The sequence below is a fragment of the Dromiciops gliroides genome, chromosome 2 (genome assembly GCF_019393635.1).
Source record: "Dromiciops gliroides isolate mDroGli1 chromosome 2, mDroGli1.pri, whole genome shotgun sequence".
NCBI lineage: Eukaryota > Metazoa > Chordata > Mammalia > Microbiotheria > Microbiotheriidae > Dromiciops > Dromiciops gliroides.
The window spans coordinates 466,270,300-466,294,610 of record NC_057862.1 but is presented as its reverse complement, the minus strand read 5'-3'; the positions used below and the strand labels follow the sequence as shown (position 1 = coordinate 466,294,610).

Below are 24,311 nucleotides of genomic sequence, written 5' to 3'. Positions count from 1 at the left end.
TCTTTTTCCCTTCAGGGCAGGGTTGAGGTGGAGATTGGGAAGGAGGGCCTCAAGTTTGAAAATGGAGCCTTCACTTACTATGGTGTGTCTGCCCTTTCAGTGCCATCCTCAGGTAAGTGCACCAGGACATTGGTAACCCACAGGCTGGGGCTTCAAGTATGTTGTACCCTGGTTTCACTTAACAGTGTAGGGACCTTGGGAGCTTTACATTCAGCCTTCAGTGTCATCTACTTTCTAGTGAGATATCAGAAACGAATTAACATTCTAGCCCAATGAAAGGTCTACATGTTAACCAGTTACATGGCACTACAAATTAAAATGCCACCTTCAATAAGTCTTTCACACTTCCCCGGCTGCTAATCCTTTCCCCTCTGTTCTTTCCTCTGCTCTGTGTGTATCTATTATTTACATGTTGTCTCCACTATTAGATTTGTAAGCTTTTGGGGGGCAGCTAGGTGGCACAATGGATAAAGCACTGGTCCTGGATTCAGGAGGACCTGAGTTCAAGTCCAGCCTCAGACACTTGACACTTGCTAGCTGTGAGACCCTGGGAAAGTCACTTAACCCTCATTGCCCTGCAAAAAAAAAAAGATATGTAAATTTTTGTGTGTGTGTGAGGCAATTGGGGTTAAGTGACTTGCCCAGGGTCACACAGCTGGTAATTGTTAAGTGTCTGAGGTCAGATTTGAACTCAGGTCCTCCTGAATCCAGGACCAGTGCTCTATCCACTGCGCCACCTAGCTGCCCCTGATATGTAAACTTTTTGAGGGCTGGCAGGAACCATTTTTACCTTTTTTTTTTATCCCCAGCACTTAGCATAGTGCCTGGCACATAGCAAGTGCTTAGTAAATGGTTGTTGATTGATGTTTGCTCTCATACCTGGGATGTATGGGGAGAGGGAGAAGAAATGTTTCTTTTCATGGGGTCATGTGGTTTATGGGTCCTCAGAGACCTGGGCACACTAATGTGCTGGTATCTGCCCTTTTCTCCCCTCTTTCTCTGCCAACTGAATAGTCTAGTTGTACAGAGGCAGAAAGAAATAATTCTGGGGAGTGTAGAAGGGTCAGGAGGGAGGCGCTCATGCCATCGTGATATCCAAACAAGAAATTTTGGAATGTGCATAGTTGCTCAAAGTGCCTGTAAGAATTATGCTAGGCAGATGTCACCGAAGGTCCTTATTGGCTATGTGGCCACAGGTAAGTCTCTTAACTTCTTGAGTTTCCTTCTCTTTAGAATGAGGATAAGATTTATAATATCTACCTCCCAGAATTACTGTAAAGTTCGTATGAAAGAATGTATGATGAAGATGTGACAGCCTAGAGCACTGAGAAGACTCCTTTCCTGTCTGCCCACCTCATCCCTAACACACCTCCCTGGGGAAAGCTCTATTTCTTGTTTTTTTTTGTGTGTTTGTTTTTGGGTTTTTTTTGTTGTTTTTTTTTTGCGGGGCAATGGGGGTTAAGTGACTTGCCAGGGTCACACAGCTAGTAAGTGTCAAGTGTCTGAGGCCGGATTTGAACTCAGGTACTCCTGAATCCAGGGCGGGTGCTTTACCACTGCGCCACCTAGCTGCCCCCGGAAAGCTCTATTTCTTATTCATCTCTTCAAAGTGGGTCATCTAGTGTGCTTTTTAATGGAGTGGTTTCCAAAACCTTCAGGGTAACCCCCTCCAAGGTGGATGCAGTTTACTGATTGTACACTACTGATTGTTGCCTTTCGATAGTTCATCAGTCCCCAGTGTCTTCAATTCGGCCCACCCGACGTGACCTGCAGTCCGAGCCAGCAGAGAGTACCCACTACTCTTCTACGTATTGTCCTGACTACACCGTGAGGGCCCTCTCTGACCTGCAGTTCATTAAGGTGAAGGTCAATGTAACTCATCAGGTAACACTTGTTTTAACAAGTGTTGTGTTCCTAATGAGGCTAGGCCACATTGGTCATGTTTCTCTATGAGACCTAGGTAAAATTCTAATTCTATCTATTCCAAAATGAATGTTCTTGGTTTTTCACAAATGCATTCTAGCTCCATTTTGTCAAAGTGTCATTAAAGCATGATGATTTTATCCTATCTCCAATTCTCCTATTCTTTCTCCTCTTCCTTATCATGTCTTCCTCATCCCAGCTGTAGCCCCTGAGGGTTAAATAACATTTCTTTAAATAGTTCCTTTCTGTTTGTAAGATTCTTCTAGTCAGTCTTAATGGAGAGCTTGTCTAAGGGTTTGGGGTTTTTCCCCTATCTAGGTCCTTTTCTCCTTCCTTTTCAGTAAATATATTGTATTTAAAAAGGACAAATGATGAATTAAAGTAAGGCAGAGCTCTAATGAGTAGTACACTTTTGAAGCTAAGTGTCCCTTTCTTTTCCCCAGGTAACTCGACTGCAGTACCTCAATGCACTCATGGCATCACGTGCCCAGAATTCCCCTCAGTCTCCTGAGAACCTGGACCTCCAAATTGTCCCCAGCAGTCAGACCAAGCTACTCAATAACAAGATTGCTGCTGAAGCAGGTAACCATCCTGCAGCAGGCACTGGCAGTCAAGTCCCTGGCCTTTGGCCATACTCAGTTACTTCCTTCCTGTTTGGGTATCTCTGGAGCCAGTTAACTGGTGTTCTTTGTCTCAGTTCCTTCCCCTCCTTCTTCCTACTTTCCCCCTTTCTTAACAACTGGCCTTTAATTAGCCATGCCATTTATTTGTTAGACGAATTTCCAATAGGGCGTATGTGAAGTCTCTATTTGTGTTGGTTCACTTGGTTAGGATTTAGCAGCTAAATTTAGGCCTCTGGGTTGTGTATTTAATCACTATAATATATTTTAGTTCTAATCCCTCTCAAAAATACCTAATCACTAATGAGACAAGGGGAGGTGTGAATGGGTTAATATACAACACAAATCATCACTACTTGGGAAAGCAGCTAATGACAGAAGTTTGGTAGTATCTAATACCCTTATCTTTTGGTAAAAAGTGCCCCACTACATGCAGACCAGTTGTATAAAGTGAAGTAATCAAGGGAGAAGGGGATACAAGCTTTTGTAAAAGGAAGAATAGAGATAATATTATATGAGAGAGTGCAGTAAAAGGCATGAAAAAATCCTAGAAATCTAGGTTTCTTGGAAGAATAATCAAAGAAACTGAAAAATTGTGTTATTGTTTTGTGAGCTTTGAAGTAGAAACCAAAGACATAACTTGGGGACCCCCATAGATTCCCCTGGGGGTGTTGTAAGAGGGAAAGTAGCTGCTGCTTCAGATGCTGACAGGTACTGTCTTTACTCATATCCTTCCACACAACTGTCAGGACTCTGACTGCTGAAAGTAAAAGTATATTTAAACATCAGAGATGTCTTGACCAATTGTTGTGGGGTTCAATCTTTTGACATTTGTCAAGAAGGGACATTTTGTGAGAGATTTCAATCCTGCAGATTAGGCATGTTATCAAAACACATTAGTTTCTTCTTTTGTTTTGTTGTTGTTGTTTTTTGATGAGGCATTTGGGGTTAAGTGACTTGCCCAGGGTCACACAGCTATCAAGTGTCAAGTGTCTGAGGCCGGATTTGAACTCAGGTCCTCCTGAATCCAGAGCCAGTGCTCTATCCACTGCACCACCTAGCTGCCCCTAAAACACATTAGTTTCTTTTGATTCATTCTGCATTATCTGTGAACTGAACCAAAGCTTTATTACATTTTATACTTTGTGTCTTTGGCATCCCTTGGGGGCTTCATTATATAACACAGTACTTTTTTTCCCCTCCTTAAAACTTCATTCTTTGAGTTTAAAGAGTGTTCCTAATTGTACTAGATTGAAATTTAAACAAATTTGAATTCAGATCAAGAAGCTAAAAACTTGAATTATATACTTTCTCAATGTTTGTTTGTGTCCAGACTGAAGAGTCCTAGTCCACCTAGGAAAAATCTCTGCATCTCCCTTATTTAAACTCTCCTTTGATTCTGATACATCTTCTTGGAGAAGCATGCATAAGATATTCTTCCAAGTGCAGACAGAAGTCTAGAAAAAAATTGTACTTCTCTTTTTAAATGCTGCTCATAATTTTGTGGCCTTTCAGGTCATAGGAGCACCTTTTCTCATTTGAGAACAACCTTTGATTACCTTAAATTCCTTTTCCTCACTTTTAACTGACTATCCTGTCCAAAGAGTTTTTAAAAAATCATTCTTCCTAATTACCAACAAATGCCACAGTGAACCTCAGCAGCCTCTTTTTTGATCATTAATGCAGATTTGTGAGGCCTTTCTTTAGTTTTTCTGTTGCTTGGTATTTCACTATGCAGAATTTAGTGTCACCTGCAGACTTGGAAATTTTACTAGGTATGATCTGTTCAGATCATTTGTAAGAAGTAAATAATACTAATCTTAGAATCATTTCCAGTGGGACTCTGCTGTTAATACTTATTCAGATTAATGTACCTTTAATCTACCTATTTACTATCAAAGTCAGAATATCACTGGCAATTTTTAAACTATAAGGATTACCTGATATTTTTATTTTTAAAACACATCAATATGGAATCTTATCAGATACTTTTTCTTTTTTTTTTCTTTTTTTTTTTTTTCTTTTTTTTTTTTGCGGGGCAATGGGGGTTAAGTGACTTGCCCAGGGTCACACAGCTAGTACAGATACTTTTTCAAAGTAGAAATAGCTAATCTACACTATTCACTACCAAGAAAATTCAGAGGCTCATCTGAGAAATTTTATGCTCCAGGTTTCTTGGTATACTTCAAGACAGCAGAAAACAATTTACCTGCAAAATCTGTCTCATTTTTAAACATTTGCCATAAATTGTGTGGGAATTATGTGAGTAAATATGGTTATCTCCTGGTCTACAGTCCTCAATGCTATGTGCTAACTGACTTGCCATTTTAGCTAAATATTTTGTATCTTCCTCTCTCCTTTCTCTCCTCTTCCCCATCCCCCCTTTCTCTCCAGCCTTCCCAGTAAACATTTCCCTCTTTGGCACAGTTGGAAACTGCAGTTGATAGATGACTGTGGACTAGTGAGAATTTTTGTTTTTTAGAAAACACCCAAGGTAAATATCTTCCCTTCATTTTTCCCCCCTTTCTTTGGCTTTAACAGGCCTTTGATGTTTGGAGGAGCCCTGCTGGCATTTCTGTCCAGTGACAAAGGCTGGTAGGAGGGCAACCTGCCTCTGTTCCTGAGGAGTCCTCTCCTGCAAAGGCTGGTGGTGTACAGATTTGACCCCCTTCTGGGAAGGAGTGGTGTTTGAACTTTTCTGTCCTTAGTACTGCTTTTCATTCTCTTGAGAGGCAAAGTGTCTGCCAAATTCCTGCTGAGCTGTGGAAAACCAATCCTTTTTAACCAAGACTGCTTCTTTGTCAAGGGCTAGGTTCTTTTTTCTCCAGATATACCCTTCCTGGCCTCCTCCAGTTTCACGTTACTTCCATGGAAAGAACCACTCACTATTTCCATAGACCTAGATACTGATGCCTGACCCTAGGGATTGCTTTCTGTGAAAAGAAATCTGTTTCTTAATCCCAGCCCTTCAGTAGATTGAAATCTCCAAGGTACCTTGAGGCCACCTCTTTCTGCCCTCTGTTGCCTGAGCAGTTTACTGTATTTGTTGTTGCTTAGCTTGTTCATTTTCAGGAGATAGACTGTGACCTCTCTGCTTCACATCTCTTTCAGGGACAGCCAACAGCAGACCGAACTCCCCAACAGAAGAGAGTCTTGGGAGGAACACAAGAGTTTAACTTCTTGCCATGCAGCCCCAGAACTGGGGATGGACAAGCAAGTGGGGAACTTGAGTGAGCCCAGGAGTAGCTTCATGCCAACCTGTCCCCTCCCTTTCTGGCCACGTTTTAGGTGGCTTTTAGAGACATGGGCTCTGGGCCTAATGCCAGTGTTAGTAGCCTGCTGCAGATAAGAACCCTGCCTCTTTTGTGGGGATGGAAATCAGCTGTAGCATCATTCTCCAGACCCTGCTCCTGGGACAAGAGTCAACAGGGAATTAAAGAAAAGCCCATCATCTCGGAATCCCAAGATGCCCTTTCCCCTCTTTACCTCCCCCCTCCAAGGGGATGCTTCATAGCCTTAAGGCTGTGATAGAGTATTATTTACTATATGAATGCAGAAATTATACTCTTTAACACGTGGCTGTGACCTGCATTCACCTCGTTTTTAATTTGCCAAGTACCTGCTGTTGGCCGCACTTTGAGAGTGAGCCAAGAACACTGCAGCCTCTGCCCAAGGCTTTGCCCCAGAGGCTTCGTCTGTAGCAGTAAGCTCTGGCCTGCGAGGCAGTTCCCTTCTTCACAGCGCCACATTTTTATCTTCCCCTTTTATGTCTTTCATGTGCCAAACCCTAAGTACAATAGTGGCAGGTGCACAGCCTGTCTGTTCCCTAAAACTCCTCCTGTGGAGGCTGCTGTTTGCCCAAATAAAAAGCGCAAGCTGTTCCCACCCCCAGCTCTCTCTGAACTGAGGGTTCAGGTCACTCCTGTCTCTGCTCACCCCAAGCTGTAACTTCCCTTCCTGACTTGGTATTGCTGCTTTAAATTATTCGAGGTGATCCCTCATGCTACCAAGGTGAAGGGCCCAGGTTTCACCCTTCTCCTAATCCCAGGGCTAGTTGCTACTAATAGTATTGTGGTTGTTATTTTTTTGAGGTCACATGGAGCAAAGGGAGGTATGCTACTATTTGAATCTCTCCTTACTATGATTCCAGGTCATTGTTTATAACAACCTGTTGGCTTTGTCATACCCAGTCTTACACCTTCATTTGCTCCTAATGGTCTTATATACAGTGTAACCAACTAATGTGATTGACATCCTTGGGAAGAGAGCTTTCTGAACTGTAGTCTCCTCTTCTCAAAAGAGAGATATTAATTCCTGATTTTAGGCATAGAGTTTAGGAGAAGAGAGGGTTATTCTTTCTTCACACTGGAGCTTCCCTTAAACTAACTGTTTGCCATTACATGAGTAATGGAAGCCTTAAAACCAGAGATCACTGCCTGAAAGGCAAAGTTAAGAGACCTAGTTTTAGAAGAAGCTGGTCCCTTTCTCAACTCTCAAGGGAATCTGGGGTCCTTTAACTGACTTGCCTTTTTTCCTTGGTAGTCTTTTCTTCTGGAATGAGGAAGCAGAAAGGTAGGGCTGCATGGGCAATTAACTTTCAGCTGAAGCAAGTAAAAGGAAAAAAATGATTTAGCGCTTAATCTTTCCTAAAAGGGAGGAGTCTTTGATTAATAGTTACCTATGCACAATAAGTCCAGAGTCAAACCTGGAGCAGGGGCACCTGCACCATGAGTAATACCATCTTCTCCCTCCCCCACTAAGTGTTACTGGTAAATGGTAAAATTCTAAGCTTGGGTTGGCAGTTTTACTGAAGCACTACATGGGTTGAAATTCAGGACAATATGTCACATTTCTTTTAGTTGTTCAAAGCCTAGGCACCAAAAGTGAAAAATGGATTGCTGTCAAGAGGTTTTCTCCATCTTTTTTTCTTTCCCTGACCTCTTTCATGCCACCATAGAATATAACCAGGCTACAAAAGAAAATCAGTTTTAATGAATAACAACAACAAAATGGATCCATATAAAAATGTTTCATTTGCTCTTATTGCATTTTTCCATTTTCTAAGTTTGGAGTAGTCACTGCCATATTCATGTGACAGAATTTATTCCCTCTGGCACCAGCCCTGGAGGCTCCATAGAGCCTAGAAGGCCAGGCCAGGCTGCTGGTGTGTGGAAGGTTTTATGGCCTCAACCCACAGGGCTGGGCTTTATCTTGCTCTCATCCTGCATGGAGAACACCCTAGCTTTAACACTCAAGGGGAGCAGGAGCCTAAAACAATATTAGCAGCCACAATGGCACTTGTCATGTCAAGAATATGTAATCCAGGCCTTCAGCCTAGGCCTGGCCCAGGGAACTTGCATAGCACTTAACAGGCTAAGGGAGGGAGCCTGCCCTTCTTTGGGCTTCCACCTTCCCTTATCTTCTGTCAACAGGGCTAAGGCAAGGTTTTTGAAGATGAGGTCTCTGATGATGCTAAGATCTCAGCCTGACCAGCAGTACTGGACCAGCAATACAGTAGAAAGCAGAAACCTTAGTGGTAAGGATAGTGGAAACTTGCTTAGGATTCTATCTACCAGTATCCAAAGGTAATACAAAAAGGTCTCAGTTAATTGTTTTCAGTGCATAAAAATATATGGAGAAAGTATCCAGAACGTATTATATACTCCATTCCACTACCTTCTCTGCAGCCAGCCTTTTCTCCTGTGCCTCAGCACAAGAGAACCTGAAAATCCAAGCCTTGCTGTTTGTAGGACAGCAGGCATAATTCCTTCTTTGACAAATAGGAAAGAAGTGGTACCACAACCATGGGAATCTACCTCAGGACTGAAGTCCTATCTGCCATGGTACAGGGCAGTCTCAACCTTGGCGAGTATGCCCATCACCCCAAGTATCTTGGGTGGGCCACAAATAACTGCAGAGGAAGAGACCACACATTAATACCTAACAGGTCCTGGCGAGAACAGAAAATTAACCAAATAATAGAGAAATTATGACCAAAGCCTGGGGGCAAAGAGAAAAGACTCCTCTGGGGCCAGCCTAGCCCTAATCTGTCAGTCTTAGGGGAATCTGGAGCAACCAGGTTGGGTTTGCTATTTTACAGATAGAATGAATAATCCTAGAACATTCTAAAGCTCTGCAAAAATCACAACAACCAACTCAAGAGTCCATAAGACTGCAACTTTCTAAAGCTACACCATATCCCATCAGGGTTGCTGCTGATGGGAATGAGTCCTTAAGTAAGTTTAACAGTTTAGGTCAGCCACAAGCTAAAGAGCACAATTCTGGTCCTGATGTTTCTGACTAGCCTTTGTGGGACCATGGTTGATCCACCACTAAACAGTTCCTATCTCCCCAATCTTAACTTCACCTTTGTGAGTATCTTAAACCTCATTTTGACTTCACTGCTACCACCCACAAAATTCAAAGAGTTTCTTCTCTCCTACCTTCTTTACAAATACCTGAACAGCTTGTCTCTGAGTGTCTCAAACCACATAGGACACCCCTTAGAGTCATATGTGTACTTAACATAATGTCCATCCTGAATCCTGACCTTGCTTTCTCTAACAGGATTTTTTTCTCATCATTGAGGTAGCCACCAGGGTAGGCAAAAGGTTGAATTCAAGGGCAAGGAAAATAATCTGGACCAATATTCCCTGATCACTAGGAATTGAAAGGAGAGGGAAAAGAGACAACTTTGCCAAGTGAGGGAGAACAGATAAATGCCCAGTGGGATAAGGGAACAGACTGAGGAAAGTCCCAACTCATGGCCTGACACACCTAAGCTATAACTAGTAAAGAAGGGAAACAAAGGAAAGGGATGGAATGGTGGTAGCCTCTACAAGGTGTGTTGTCTTCATCAGCAACGAGTTCGGGGATGCCCAACATAGGCCCGTAGTGTTTCCTGGATGCCCCTCTGCCAATCTCGTGCTAGCTGTACTGGTGTCATTGCCTCCTGAGAGTAAAGGAAAATCACAAATACATTTCATTCTCTGCAGAAAGCTAATCCCCGTATCAGAGTGAAAAGCCCCTTGGCCAACCCTCTTATACTCACAGCATTACGGACACCCAGCTTGGCCCCATAGAGCAGCAACATCTTCATAGCCTTGTAACGACCATGCCTCACGGCCTCGTGTAAGGCTGTATCTCCCTCCTATAGGAACAACATGTTAAGAGTTGGGCCCTCCCTTTATTCCAAAGCCTTTTTAGCTTCCTGTCTCTCCCAAATATGAGATGAGAAGAACTAGCTCATAATTCTAGATTATGAGGTGCTGTCATCGAATTATCCTTGGATAATTCTTTTCTAATTGGTGTCCTCAGGTCACCCTCAATTACTGAGACAATTTTCCTACCTTATCCTGTGTATCAATTTGGGCCCCACAAGCAATCAGGTGTTCAAGGCAGTCACAGTGTCCTGTTCGAACAGCCACATGCAAGGGTGTACTCCAAATCTAAATAGGTGTAAATCCCAGGTTAGGAATTTGTTGATTCTAGATCATTAACCTTACCCAAACATCCAAAGCATATTAAACCTAGTAAGAGAAATTTGTCCCCCATGCAAACAAACCCTTTCATTGAAGGATTTAGAATATAGCACTGACACTCCTAGTTAGTAACACCTCTATATTTATTCCCTGCCAAAACCTTTTTACCTTGTCCTGGGCATTGACTTTAGCCCCATGGTTGAGCAACTGTTTAAGGATGTCCAGGTGCCCTCCACGGCAGGCCCAGAATAAAGGTGTCCGGTCCAACTGTAAAACAAAGTCCTGAGGTTTTCAGAAATGCCTTGGAAGGTACATCTTTGGGAACAACTTTCCCAATTCAGCCTCACTAGAAGAAAAGGGATCTCCCAATCTTTTAGCTCCTCCTCCCAACTTACCATGTCTCGAGCATCAACTATGGCACCTGCTTCCAATAGTTTGTCCACAATCTGGCTGTGACCCTTCAGGCTAGCCCAGTGTAAGGCTGTTCGGTGGAACTGCATGTGGAAAGAGGAAATAAAAATATGGATGGCTACTTTCTAAGAGGGCTAGAACTGAGGAGTTATGACTCCTATAGCTAGGTTTGAATTCTATGTCAAACACTATCATGTTTTCTTTTTTCTTTCTCCCCTACCGTGTCATGAGCACTGGGGTCACCACCATCTGCCAGGTACTTGTCAATCAGGAGCTCTTGGTTTTCAGTAGCTGCCTTCAGAAACATCTCCAGGTCCACAGACTGTAGCTGGGACAGGGGTTGCAACTGGGGTAAAGGGTAAGACATGGATTGTTCAAAACAGGCTAACACTTTGTGTTGTAGCCCACACTGAAATGCTCCTGGGGCTCCATTAGGTGCCTTTCCCACCATTCTTTGGTCTTCCTCACTCACCTGAACTGGGGGATCAGGTGCCTTGGGGGGGACCCTCCGTTTCAGGCGCTTTTCTTTCCGCTGTTGCACCAAGTTCTCCAAGTCAGCTAGACTCTCAAGCCTGAGCCTGGAATTGTTAAAAGTCTCGAGCTGAAATAGGAAAAAAACCAGATCACACATGTGGCATAAAGATGTTAGAAACTACTGGCAATGGAGAATAACTATCAAAAGGGATCCTGAAAACCTCTGAAGTCATCAGCTATAACTGTTTTTTGTTATACCCTTCAGGTGGAAAGCCCAAGGTTACTGTCAGGCATGGATCTCCCAAGGTTCCACTATACACCAGCCAGCATTACCTCAGCAGCTCTCCAGCCATCAAACTAACTAACACTCTCAATCTCTCTCTCTCTCTCTCTCTCTCTCTCTCTCTCTCTCTCTCTCTCTCTCTCTCTCTCTCTCTCTCTCTCACATACAGACACACACACACTCACTTTCTTCCTTTTTTCTTCTGTTAACTTTTGTCTCTCCAGGGCCACAGTCTCTTGGGGACCCAGTCCAGGGTCACCTCTCCAGCCTCCAGGATCAAGGACTCCATGTCTAATTCCAAGAACTTTGCCCTCAGTTCTCTCACCACTTATCTGTGAGGAAAAGGCAGAAGAGGGTGTCAGAAAGTTTCTAAAAGCCCTCTGAAAACAATTGCGCAGGACCTGTGTTTGAAGCCAGTGGACAAGGGAGCCAAGATTTGCCTGGATTTGTGGCTCAGCTCAGCTAAGGGACAGGTTCTTGCTAACAGCAGTGCTTCCTGAGGATTCAGGGAGTGGCTGACAGCCATCTGCACTTGCACCTGTCCCTGCAGGGGGTTATAATCTAGTTTTATTTATATGACATTTGTCCCTGCAGTTGGGTAGGGTCACATAAGGGTAGAAGAAAACTTCCAACATGCGGAACAGATGACAGCCAATCACCACCCAATCCCCCACTTGCTATCAGGGGCAGACTGCCCCAGGGGCAAAAGTCCAGATTCCTAGACTATTCCAGGAAACAAACTCATTCCTGTTTACTCCTTGCTGAAGGGCCAGGAACAGTGAGAAGGGCAGGATATAAAGATGAGACTCAGGGTGGGGGTAAAATAGAGCATTTTTAGAGCAGGGGTTTGTAACTTGTGTCATGGACACTCCACCTTGCTCCAGGCAGTCTGGTGAAGCTTATGAACCCCTTCAGAATGTTTTGAAATGCATAAAGTAAAATACACAGGATTGCAAACTAAACTAATTATATTGAAGAAAAGTTTGTGGACCTCAAGTTAGGAAGCCCTGTTTTAGAAACTTCTATGCGTCTAATTTCTGCAGAAGTTGTATTGACCTTTCAATCTCTCTAACTATATGCAGTCTCAGTTGTCTCCGCCAAGGAGTAACTAGAGAAGTGCTGACTGATAACAATGCTCACCCAGCCCCAGTCCAGCTCCCTCCTACTTCCATTGCCCTGTGCTCCTAGGAAAGTCCACTGTGGCCTAGGAGTTGATGGGGCACTGGACTGACAGGAGAGCAGACTCTTGGCTTACTCTCTGCAATTATACATCCAGTAGTGGACAACTCATTTCATTTCTCTGGAGCTTAATCTGATTATTTACAAAATGAGGCTGACTAGATGATCTCTAAGGCCCTTTTCTACTCTAGATCACCCTACAATCTAGGGTAGAGTCATTACTACTCCTACAGCAATAATTATTAGGAATTGTGCTCTAGACATGATCCCACTCTGGCTTACCACAGCCCTCCTCCCAATCCTAATGGTCCAAAGCATAACTCCCCCAAAACCCAAAGAGGTCTGTACACATACCCTACCAACTCTATCCTCACAACACATTCTATTTTCAGATACTAGAACTGTGATTAACAAAAAAACTGATAAAGGGGGATAGACTTGAGCGACTCATGGTTCCTAAGGTCCTTACTCCCTTACCAGGAATAGGCTTCTCTGGAATTAAATACAGCTACTTTTAGGCCATCAGGAGGGCTAGCAATAGGGTAACACAAAGGAACATCTCTGTAAGAACTTTGGAACATAAGCTGATTAGGAAAAATGGGGAAACAGAGTAGGTGCCAGCTTACTTGGCATTAGTATCCTGAAATATTTTCCTCTTTCTACTGCTATCTATACTCTATTTTGGCAAAGCTGCCTTGAGACAGAAGTACAAACAGCTAATTCTGGGATTCCCTATATGATACTACTATTAGATATAAAAAAGAATTTGAGAGCTTCCCACTATCCACAGCCCCCTGCTTACCAATTGCTGAATGCTGATGAAATCCATGGTCCCCCCCTGCTCTTCATGCCCCACTATGGCTAGCTGAGCTGCAGTTTGCTTTTTATATCAGCACTGCTGCCACGGAGATAGAGGGCACAGGAAGGACCCAGTTTGACGCCAAGGCCCACAGGATCAGAGATAGTTCAGTGGTTCTGTAACTCTAACCAAAATACCAGTCTTGAAATAGGGTCTAGCTGAGGGCAGGATATGGTGTTATGAGCTGAGGCCTCTTTAAATACTGGCAAATCAATCTTAGCAGAGATGACTCAGGGGAGTCTAGCCCAAGCGTATGAGTGTAAGTAAAGCAGGACCATAACCTCAATGATCACCCATTTAATCAGAGAGGAGGTCTAAGCTAATTGTCCCCATGTTATTCTGCTGCACAAATGCCTAAAGGAGTGGGAGAGTAACACCCTATTTTGTCAAGAAAGAGGGGCAAGAATCTATGCCTTGAACTATCTCTAAACACAACAGGGTGTTCAGCAAAAGCTCTTGTAAACCCAGAAGGACCATTTTCAAAGGAAAGACTAACTTCATCTGATGACTGACCAAGGCTCTCTATTCCCCACTGTCTGATGCTTCCATAACTCTTTCCAACATCTCCCTATTTTTCTTCTTCCGTAAATCATGAATTTTGAATTTCCTAAGCTAAATGTACAGAAGCCAGGACTAACCAGTTGCCAACAGTACTCCAAAAAAGGATGATAACCCCAGGCATGAAGTCTAGACATGGCACCCTGTCAATCTCTAAATCAGTAGGTTATGAGCACTTTTGTTTTCCTTTATTAAAAATGTTAAACCTATATTCCTAGGAACGAGTAGCAAGAATCAGGGCTCCCCAACCAATTGGCTCTGTCCATGAACAGGAACCTTTTCCTCATAACTGGCCTAAGAGAAGCTGTAGCTTGTAAAGAGTTCCTTTTCCAAGCCAAGAAAACCCAGTCCTGTTCCTCTTCCCAACCACCAAAATCCAATTCCATAATTTTCTTCCCCGATTCCCCTGAAATAGGCTATGCCTATTCCCCTTAGGGGTAGTTTGACTCTATCCAGCTGGTTAAAATCTTGGCTTTCAATGGAAAAATAGATGCTAACAAAAGATGATTCCAGAACCAGACCAACAGAGGACAGCAAAGTCAGAGGGAAAAAGAACTAAAGTTCCTAAAGATTCAACAGTGGCACAAATTACTCTCCTGGACTCAGATCAAGTTCAAAGGAGGCTACACTCACTGAGGAAGGAGTTAAAAGGAGGAGTTAGAGCTGGAAGAGATCTTTGACATCTTGTCTAACCAGCTCATCTACAGATGACAAAAGTAGTAATGGAGGGGATTTAAAACCAAATTTCTAACTCCAAATTCAGCATTCTCTCCACTACACCAAGCTGCTTCTTGAATTCTCACCTGAGTCAAGTAGTCCAAAATGAGCAACACCATCAGAGCTATTTTTCTTTTAAGTGCTTTAATGCTTTGTGGGAATGTCCAAGCAGTCCATGCCCTGGGATTTTCTTTATTCTAATTAACACTTTGCTTCCTCATACTTTTGACAAATTTTAGATCATTCCTTACTTTCAGTTTTAAGAGCATTAAGTTGTTTATAACTGCCATCAAAATACTAAAGTAAAAATAAGTGATTCTATTTTTCATTATCTGCCCCATAACAATGAGATTAACTCACTGGGTTATCAGAGGAAAAGGGGGAAGAAGCTGTTTTCTCCTTTAAGAATTATCTGGTCAAAAAAAAAAAAAAAGAATTATCTGGTCAATGGAACTGACTCTGAACTAGGGAAATACCTTAGACAGACATCTCCACGTGTGCTAATTTAGAATATGATCACCTGTCAGGCTTGGGTGCCTGCACCAAGTTCCCTTCCTGACCTAGGCAGTGACCTCCCTCAAAATGGTCCTATCTCTTTTGTTCAGTCTCACAAGCCCTGAGTTTGTTTCCCATTCTGTAGAATACAGGGGCAAGGAAGGTGCTTGAGGATCCAGGTTCCAGAACTCTTGCTGAGACAGGAATCTGGTTATTCAGCTAGCAAGCAGGTCTCGAAGGTCACTGTTGCAGGGCAGTAAGTCACATGCTAATCTAGCCTTTCGGTCTCGAACAGCTTTCAAAGCTGGGCTATGCTGCAGCAGGAGGCAACAGAGATCCAAGTGACCTCTCTCAGCAGCCTGTGAAGGAAAAGAAAGAGGGAATCAAAGTTCTCCTAAGACATACTAAATCAGCCCTGCAATTTCTTCCCTAAGGTTGTCCCCATTGTTGTGTCCTGAAACCCCAAAAGAACCAACCATCTTATCTCTTAAAAGAAGACAGTCACTATTTTAATGTCCTGGAAATAAAATGGCTATTCCAGTTTGATTCTCTTTCTGGTTTAATTCTCCCATCAAAGAGTCAGGGAGAGAAGGCAAATTCTGACAATGGTATAGACTACTTTATGGATTACCTGTCTTGGTTCTAAAGCCATTTTCCCCCCCTACTACATTGTTCGTCACTATCCCAAAGTGAGAACTCTTGTTCTCATCCCTACCCAATTTAACTACTCATGACACAGATCCCTCTTTCCCTCACTCCAATTAATTAGAAAGAATGTTTGAAAATTGATATATACCTTGTGTAAGCTGGTCATTCCATCATCATCTGCCACACCTGGATTAGCTCCATGGGACAGCAGTAGTCTAACAACTTCCGTATGGCCACAATAGCTGGCTCGGTGCAAAGCTGTTGCACCCCCATGTGTCTGAGCATCACACTTGGCTCCACTCTCCAAGAGGAACTGGCACACAGCGTAGTGCCCATTTCGACTGGCATAGTGCTATGGGGAATCAAGTCAATGGAAATCAGAACTGGGAATTACCTAAGTGCCAACTCTGAAGGATGAGAAGATAGGAAGAGTAAAAGGCTAAATATTTGAATTATCTTTTTTTAAAATCCAGTTTTATTTTCAGTTCCAAATTCTCTCCTTCCTCCCTTTCAACCACAAAATGAAAAGAAAAAAAAAAGCTCATTACAAATGTGTAAAGTCATGCTCTTAAGTCCATCACTTCTCTATCTAGAGATGGAAAGTACATTTCATCAGGAGTCCTTTCAAACTGTGGTTGGTCACTGTGTCAATCACAGTTACTAAGTCTTTCAGAGATGACTGTCTTTATAATATTGTTGTTATTGTTCTCAATTCTGTTCACTTTTCTTTGCATCAGTTTTCATGTAAGTCTTCCCAGGTTTTTCTGAAACTATGCCCTCTGTGATTTCTTATAGCACAATAGTATTCCATCACATTCTCATCCCTGTTCAGCCACTCTCCAACTGATGGGCATCTCCTCAATTAACAATCCTTTGATATCATGAACAGGGCTCCTATAATATTTTTGTGCATGAATCCTTTTCCTCCTCTGATATTCTTGGGGTATGCTTCTGTTGATTCTTATCTTGCACGTCAGATTTTTTACTCAGATCTGGTCTTTTCATTAAGAATGCTTTGAAGATCTCTTTTGTTAAAGGTTCATTCCCACCCGCCCCCACCCTTATAGAATTATACTCAGTTTTGCTGGGAAAATTATTCTTGTTTGTAAGCCTAGATCCTTTACCTTCTGGAATATCATATTCCAAGTTCTCTGTTCTTTCAATGTGTAGCGAGTAAAACTATATGTGGTCGCCTTATTTCTGTCCCAAGTTTGGGGAAAATTGGGGTTTCTTTTTTTTTTTTTTGGTGAGGCAATTGGGGTTAAGTGACTTGCCCAGGGTCACACAGCTAGTAAGTGTTAAGTGTCTGAGGCTGGACCGGAACTCAGGTCCTCCTGACTCCAGGGCCAGTGCTCTATCCACTGCGCCACCTAGCTGCCCCAAAATTGGGGTTTCTAATATACTTGTTACTTATAAGTTAGAAACTTTAGCACTAGTTTTGGGCATTAAGTATTTATTAAAGCACACCAAGTATTAGTAAAAAGAGAACACCTGGCTCAGAAAGTTAAGAAGCCTATCTAGCCTAGAGCTCAGCCTGGCCTGCTCCTTCCTTCTCCAAGTCCTCCACCACGAGCCTGTCCCAGAGCCAAAAAGAGGAAGTTCCCGTGCCTGTGAGAGCAGAAGCTACCTCTGGGTCCAGACAAGAGGCGGCCCCTACACACTGCTCCAAGCTAATTGGCTAGCATCACCCAAATCCATTGATTCACTGGACTTGAGGGCAGTCCATGAGCAGAATGTGCCATGGTCAGAGAACCCATCCCCTGAAAGCCAGGGTCTCAGATAGGAGTGGTTTCAATCAAGTCCACTTCAAGTGAGTCAATTGGTAAAGTCAATCCAATCTTTTTTTTCTTCTTTTTTTTAGTGAGGCAGTTGGAGTTAAGTGACTTGCCCAGGGTCACACAGCTAGTGTTAAGTGTCTGAGGCCGGATTTGAACTCAGGTACTCCTGACTCCAGGGCCAGTGCTCTATCCACTGTGCCACCTAGCTGCCCCAATCCAATCAATTTTAATACAATCCCCTGGAGGTGCCCCCCCTCTCCGACTCTGGGTGTTCCAAAACCCATTATTTTCTCACAAAGTGGTATCTGCTAAATCTTGTTTGAGCCTGACTAAGGCTTCTGGTTATTTGCAATATTTTCTCCTTAATGGGAGAGCTCTGGATTTTGGCTATAATATTCCTGAGAATTTTCATTTGGGAGTTTCTTTCAGGAGGTGATCAATGGATCCTTTTCAATTGCTACTTTGCCCTGTGGTTCTAAGATAGTTGGGTAGTTTGAGTTCATGACTTCTTATAGTATGATGTTTAGGTTCTTTATTTATTCCTGGCTTTCAGAGAGTCTGATGATTCTCAAATTAGCTCTCCTTGATGTTTTCCAGGTTAGTTGTTCCAGTGAGATGGTTCACATTTTCTTCTATTTTTTCAGACTTCTGACTTTATATCTTGATGTAGCATGGTGTCATTAGCTTCATTTGGCCAATTCTCATTTTTTAAAAAATGTTATTATTTTCCAGTTACATATTACATATAAGGATAGTTTTCAACATTTGTTTTCACTGGATTTTTAGTTCCAAATTTTTTTTCTCCCCCCCACCTCCTCCCCAAGAGAGAAAGCAGTCTGATATAGGCTGTATATGTACAATCACATTAAACATATTTCTACATTATTCGTCTTGTGAAAGAAGAATCAGACCACAAAGGAAAAACCTCAAAGGGAAAAAAAAAACCAGTCCAAAAGTAGAAACAGTATGGTTCAATCTACATTCATAATTCACAGTTCTTTTTTTTCTGGATATTGAGAACATTTTCTATCATGAGTTCTAATTGTTTTAGATCATTGCTCTGCTGAGAAGAGTCAAGTCTATCCCCACTGTTCATCAAACAATGTTGATGTTACTGTGTATAATGTTCTCCTGGTTCTGCTCTTCTCAGTCAGCATCAGTTCACTTAAGTCCTTCCAGGTTTCTCTGAACTCCTCCTGTTCATCATTTCTTACAGCACAATAGTATTCCGTAACATTCATATACCACAACTTGTTTAGCCATTCCCCTATTGATAGGCATTCCCTCAATTTCCAATTCTTTGCCACCACAGAGAGCTGCTATAAATATTTTTGTACATGTGGGTCCTTTTCCTTTTTCTATTGTCTCTTTGGGATACAGACCTAGCAGTGATACCACTGAGTCAAAGGGTACAAACAGTCCCATGGCCCTTTGGGCATAGTTCCAAATTGCTCTCCAGAATGGTTGGATCAGTTCACAGCTCCGCCAACAATGCATTATTGTTCCAATTTTTCCACAGCTCCAACATTTATTATTTTCCTTTTTTGTCATATTAGCCAATCTGATAGGTGTGAGGTGGTACCTCAAAGTTGTTTTAATTTGCATTTCTCTGATTAATAGTGATTTAGAGCATTTTTTCATATGGCAATAGATAATTTTAATTTCTTCATCAAAAAACTGCCTGTTCATATCCTTTGACCATTTCTCATTTTCAAGAAGTTATTTTCTTCGGTAAGGTTTTTTTTACATTTTTCCAAGCTGCTGAGTCTCTTTTTGTATCTTTCTTCCACAGCTCTCATTTGGTTTGTTTTTGCAGGGCAATGAGGGTTAAGTGACTTGCCCAGGGTCGCACAGCTAGTAAGTGTCAAATGTCTGAAGCCAGATTTGAACTCAGGTCCTCCTGAATCCAGGGCTGGTGCTTTATCCACTGTGCCACCTAGCTGCCCCTCTCATTTGTTTTTTTGTTTTGAAATAAAAGTATTTTATTATTTTCCAGTTACATATAGAAATAGTTTTCAACATTTATTTATATAAGATTTCCAATTTCAAATTTTTCTCCCCCCCTCCCCTAGACAACAGGTAATCTGATATAGGTTATATATACATAATAACATTAAACATATTTCTGCATTAGTCATGTTATTTTTATTTTTTTGTTGAGGCAATTGGAGTTAAGTGACTTGCCCAGGGTCACACAGCTAGTAAGTGTCAATGTTCTGAGGCTGGATTTGAACTCAGGTACTCCTGACACCAGGGCCAGTGCTCTATCCACTGCGCCACCTAGCTGCCCCCATTAGTCATGTTATAAGAGAAGAATCAGAGCCAAAAGGAAAAACCTCAAAACAGAAAACCGACAGCACCAAAACCAAAATAGTATGGTCCAATCAGCATCCATATTCCACAGTTCCTTTTCTTTTTTTTTTTTCTTCTTCCCTGGATTTGGAGAGCCTTTTCCATCATGAGTCCTTTGGAACTTTCTTGTACCATTGGATTGGTGAGAACAATCTAGTCTATCACAGTTGACCAACACATAATGTTGATGATACTGTGTATAATGTTCTGGTTCTGCTCATCTCACTTATCATCAGTTCATGCAAATCCTTCCAGGTTTCTCTGAACTCCTCCTGCTCATCATTTCTTACAGCACAATAGAATTCCATTACATTCACATACCATAACTTGTTCAGCTATTCCCCAATTGATGGACATCCCCTCAATTTCCAATTTCTTGCCACCAAGAAAAGAGCAGCTATAAATATTTTTGTACATGTGGGTCCTTTTCCCTTTTTTATGATTTCTTTGGGAAAAAGACCCAAAAGTGGTATTGCTGGGTCAAAGGGTATGCACAGCTTTATAGCCCTTTGGGCATAATTCCAAATTGCTCTCCAGAATGGTTGGATCAGTTCACAGCTCCACCAACAATGCATTATTATTCCAATTTTTCTGCAGCTTCTCCAACATTTATTATTCTCCTTTTTTTGTCATATTAGCCAATCTGATAGGTGTCAGGTGTCATTTTTTAAAAATTATTTTTGGCTCTTTTAAAAAAAACCTAATTCTTCTAGGAATTCTTGTTGGACTTGTGTGTAAGCTGCATTTTTCTTTGAAGAGCTTCTTGTGAATGTTTTCAAGTAATTCTCTTTTTCTGTGTTTGTCTCTTTAACTTCCTGTCACCATAGTAGCTCTTTATGGTAGAGGGTTCTTTTTTATTTACTCATTCTTCCAGCCTATTTCTTAACTTCAGACTTTATGTTAGTGCTGGGCTCTATACTCCTGGGGATGTCTGACCTTCACTTCTATCCTTTTAAAACCTTCTGTTGCTTTCAGAGCTCAGTCTGGGGACCTGCAAGTTTTCAGTGTTCCCAAAATGGTATAATCTGGGGAGAGATCTGTTCACTGCTGTTCTGGTCTGAGCTCTTCAATTTCCTGACCCATATTTGAGTCTGTTGGATTGTGTATGGTTAAGTGTTTCAGCAAACTATTACCAGACTTAGTCACTATTAGCCCATTGGGAGATTCTGCAGGTACAGAGCAAGTGAATTGCCAGCTCCTTTTTCATCTGGGACTCCTGCCCTAGTTATTCCAGTGCAAGTTTACATGCTGAGCTAAAGGCTAAATAAAACTGAATTGCTTCTATGCTCTTGGGTTCAGAGGCACACAGGTAGGTTTCCAGAAATTGCTCCTTATTCAGTACACAAGGAGGGCCCATGCTCTTGACAGATCTTCCCCATCCTAGAGCTATGACCAGAAACTAGTTCATGGATGCCACAACTACCAGATAGTACCCATTTCTGCACCTAGGACTAATTCTGAGATCTCTTAGGATTTCTTTCTGCCCTGGTATTCTGACACTCCTTTCTGTCCCTGGATGCCAGAATGCTCCCTGCCACCACCATGCAAATTTGTAGCCAGCCCTCAGCCCCAGTGTCTGCAAACCTCTCCAAAACTTCCCTGGCCTGGAAGAATGATTTGCTGTGACTTTTTCTTGGCTTTCCAAACCAGAATGTGGACTGGTACATTTTCTAGATCATTGTAGAGAAGGGATAGTGGCAAGCTAGGCTCAACTGCTTCTTCTCACTCCCCTATCTCTGCCTCCTTTAATTATTTTTAAACAATTCTCTTCCATCCAGTGAGTCCTTTTGTTCTGATTTAATGTCCCTTCCCTAGAGTTGCCTTTCTTCCCTCAACTCAAGCTTTTCCTCCTGCCTTGTCCAAAAAAAAAAAATTCAAACCTACCAGAGCAGTGTATCCAGAAGGATCAGGCTGACTGGGGTCTGTTTCCTTTTGAATGAAATGTTTCACCCGTCCTAGGTCTCCATTCAGTGCTGCTGACCAGATCCCTGTGAAAAGAGTTTCAGAGCATGAGGCATATGGATTTCATTTTTTTTTTTTTGGTGGGGCAATTGGGGTTAAGTGACTTGCCCAGGGTCACGCAACTAGTGTGTGTTAAGTGTCTGAGGCTGGATTTGAACTCAGGTCCTCCTGAATCCAAGGCCAGTGCTCTATCTACTGTGCCACCTAGCTGCCCCTGGATTTCATTCTTGACACTCTCCAAGGCCAGTTAAGTTTCCTTATGACCTTGAAGTTCCAGATTTAATGCCTAAGGCCTGGATTTTGTTTATTATATCTTGGGGCAGGGGGAGGCTGGGAACAAGGATATTGAACCTGAGAGAAGCAGCTCTAGTTCTTTGCTCAATGATTTTAATTCCACTCTTTAATTTCGGAATAATCAAATTTAATATAAATCAATAAAAAATGTTTAACAACACCTGTTATGTGCAGGAGTTTGGATATGACAAGGCCCTAGTGAAACTTACAGTCTAGTAAGGGAAAAACCCCCGGTGTACTTCTGCCACTCCTCCTGAATCACTGCCTTGTCATGGCAGAAGGGTTTGCATAGCTCAATGAAACTATGACCTATGCTGTGCAGTTACCTAAAATGGACAAGTCATAGTAGAGAGCTCTGCCAAAAAGTGACCCACTGGAGAAGGAAAGGGCAAACCACTGCACTATCTATGCCAAGAAACCCCCATGGACAGTCTATGGTCAAAGGTAACACAGAGTTGGCCAGAACAGAGTAACAACACTTCAGATGAGACACAAAGACACAATCTGGCCATGGTTTTAGTACGTTCTCAGTGTCGTGGCAGGTTAAAACTAGAAGGTATCTAAACATGTTGGGCCCCCCACCAACCTAGCCACCTCATTTTACAAAAGAGGAAACTGAGGTCAAGAAAAGTGACTTGTTCAAGGTCTCAGTGTAAGTGGTAGAAAGAGGACTTGAATGTCCTTGAGTATCATGTCAAGTTTTCTCTCCACTACATTAGGCTAATCTTCCTGTTAGGGCCCACATGCAAGGGATAATGCCTCCCTCTACCCCTCCCAACTCTCACCCCAAAGACAGGACACCAGGGTGGTAAAAACAGCTACAAATGTGTGTGCGTGTGATGCCAGAGATTGAGAGAGCACTATATAGAGAGCCAGTTACATATTTTATTTATATATATGTAAAATATATATGTGTGTGTGTATGTGTATATAGAGAGAGCTATTTTTATACACATACACACACGGAGTTTGTGAATCAGGCTCACTTGCTCTCTCTATATATATATACATACACACACATATTCTATATTAAATACATATATACACGCATGGAGTTAGTGAACCAGGGGTCAAACTCTAGCTTTGCTACTGATTACCTGGGTAAGTCATCTTATCAGAGATATAGAGTTAGAAGAAACCTTAAGAGGTCCAGTAGGCCAACCCCATTTTAAAGATAAGGTACCCTAAAGCCTTAGTATTCCAATCTGTAAATTTTTAATTCCTGAAGCTATTGACCCCACCCCACCCACCCCGTAGAATAAATTCCTAGAAAGCAGAGACCACTTATTTTTGTCATTGTATCCACAGAGTGGGACACAGTGCCTAGTACAATAGTTAGGTGCTTCCCAAGTGTTGGTGAATAGAAGCGAAAGGATTTGATCCAATACATATTTAGCAGAGGCCTGCCCACGGGCCAGGGACTCCTCAGGGCTCAGCCCCCTCCTATGAACGAGGGGACCTGTGGGGTAAAGGGCACGAGGGTGTATGAGGCCCGAGGTCCCTCCGCCTCCAAATCTTAGGCTGCATCCTCTGCCTGCATAGAAAAAAAAAAAAAAAGATTTTAATCCCCGGGTTGTTTCTGGTGTTGGTAAGGCTCCAGCTCTGTGGCAGGTCCCACAGACAGGAAATGGCAGAGGACGCAGAGGCAGTGCGAGGATGGAGGACTGGAGCTGCCGCTCATTTCTAAACATCCCGGGCCTGCTCCAGAGCCCCGTGGCCCCCCACTGCAGACTCGAGGGGGGGGGGGCCGCTCCGTTTCCTGCCCCGCCCACCTCTCTCGAAGTCCATCTCTTCCAGGGTCTGCTGCACGCTGGGAACGGCGCTCTGGTGAGAGCAACAGGCTGCGTCCCCGCAAGTCCGGGGCGCCGCCATTTCCTCAAGAGGTAGCTCACCCTGAGGGAGATACCCAGCAGCCCGGAGGAGGAGAGGATGGGAGCACTTCACGTCACGCCGCGTCACATCACGCTGCGTTGCGTCATTACGCCACATATACGTCATCGCGTATGCCGTCCCTTGTGTCCCGGGGCTCACGCTGCTGATCCTTAGGCCCTGAGGTAGCTTTCTGGCAGTAGTCAGGCAGGGATAGGCGCAGGTGGCCGAGGCGTCGGCCTGCTGAGGATAGAAGCAATGACTCTATTCCTCTTTCCCAGCCGGACCTCACGCTTTCTACAAGCTGCGCTGGACAGCCATCTGCCATCTTATCGCCTTATGCCGGGCCCGAGCGACCAATCGGAAGACCAAGTTTCGGCCTCGTGAGCCAATCAAAGTCGCGGGGAA

The 24,311-nt window shown here is 42.9% G+C and overlaps 3 protein-coding genes across 5 annotated transcripts in view; 1 reads left to right on the top strand and 2 right to left on the bottom strand.

Moving 5' to 3' along the window:
• Nucleotides 1-15,546, top strand: part of CNNM3 (cyclin and CBS domain divalent metal cation transport mediator 3) — a 31,470-nt gene extending 15,924 nt beyond the window's left edge. Inside the window, exons 5-9 of one of the 2 annotated variants that reach the window (XR_006354801.1) lie at nt 16-112; nt 1,724-1,860; nt 2,367-2,505; nt 4,938-5,037; nt 5,655-15,546. Coding sequence is in view for 1 of the 2 variants with exons in the window: in XM_043984005.1 (XP_043839940.1) it covers nt 16-112; nt 1,724-1,860; nt 2,367-2,505; nt 5,655-5,719 (438 nt within the window). In the remaining variant the exon portion in view is untranslated. The remainder of the gene's footprint in view (nt 1-15; nt 113-1,723; nt 1,861-2,366; nt 2,506-4,937; nt 5,038-5,654) is intronic. The other variant, XM_043984005.1, reaches the window with a different exon arrangement.
• ANKRD23 (ankyrin repeat domain 23) lies at nt 7,514-13,292 on the bottom strand. Its single transcript, XM_043984006.1, has 9 exons — nt 13,174-13,292; nt 11,378-11,524; nt 10,908-11,036; nt 10,656-10,781; nt 10,420-10,518; nt 10,193-10,291; nt 9,893-9,991; nt 9,595-9,693; nt 7,514-9,495 (listed from the first exon to the last, which is right to left on the bottom strand). Exons 1-9 carry the CDS (start codon nt 13,198-13,200, stop codon nt 9,400-9,402), a joined length of 921 nt encoding a protein of 306 aa, XP_043839941.1. The 5' UTR covers nt 13,201-13,292; the 3' UTR covers nt 7,514-9,399.
• On the bottom strand, nt 14,631-24,238 carry ANKRD39 (ankyrin repeat domain 39). 2 transcript variants are annotated; one of them, XM_043984008.1, is made up of 4 exons: nt 23,927-24,238; nt 21,663-21,766; nt 15,797-16,000; nt 14,631-15,359 (listed from the first exon to the last, which is right to left on the bottom strand). In XM_043984008.1, exons 1-4 carry the CDS (start codon nt 24,030-24,032, stop codon nt 15,216-15,218), a joined length of 558 nt encoding a protein of 185 aa, XP_043839943.1. In that variant the 5' UTR covers nt 24,033-24,238; the 3' UTR covers nt 14,631-15,215. The 2 variants fall into 2 exon arrangements, with proteins under 2 accessions (XP_043839943.1, XP_043839942.1); XM_043984007.1 differs by having other exon boundaries at nt 23,807-24,218.
• Between the last annotated feature and the right edge of the window lie 73 nt (nt 24,239-24,311).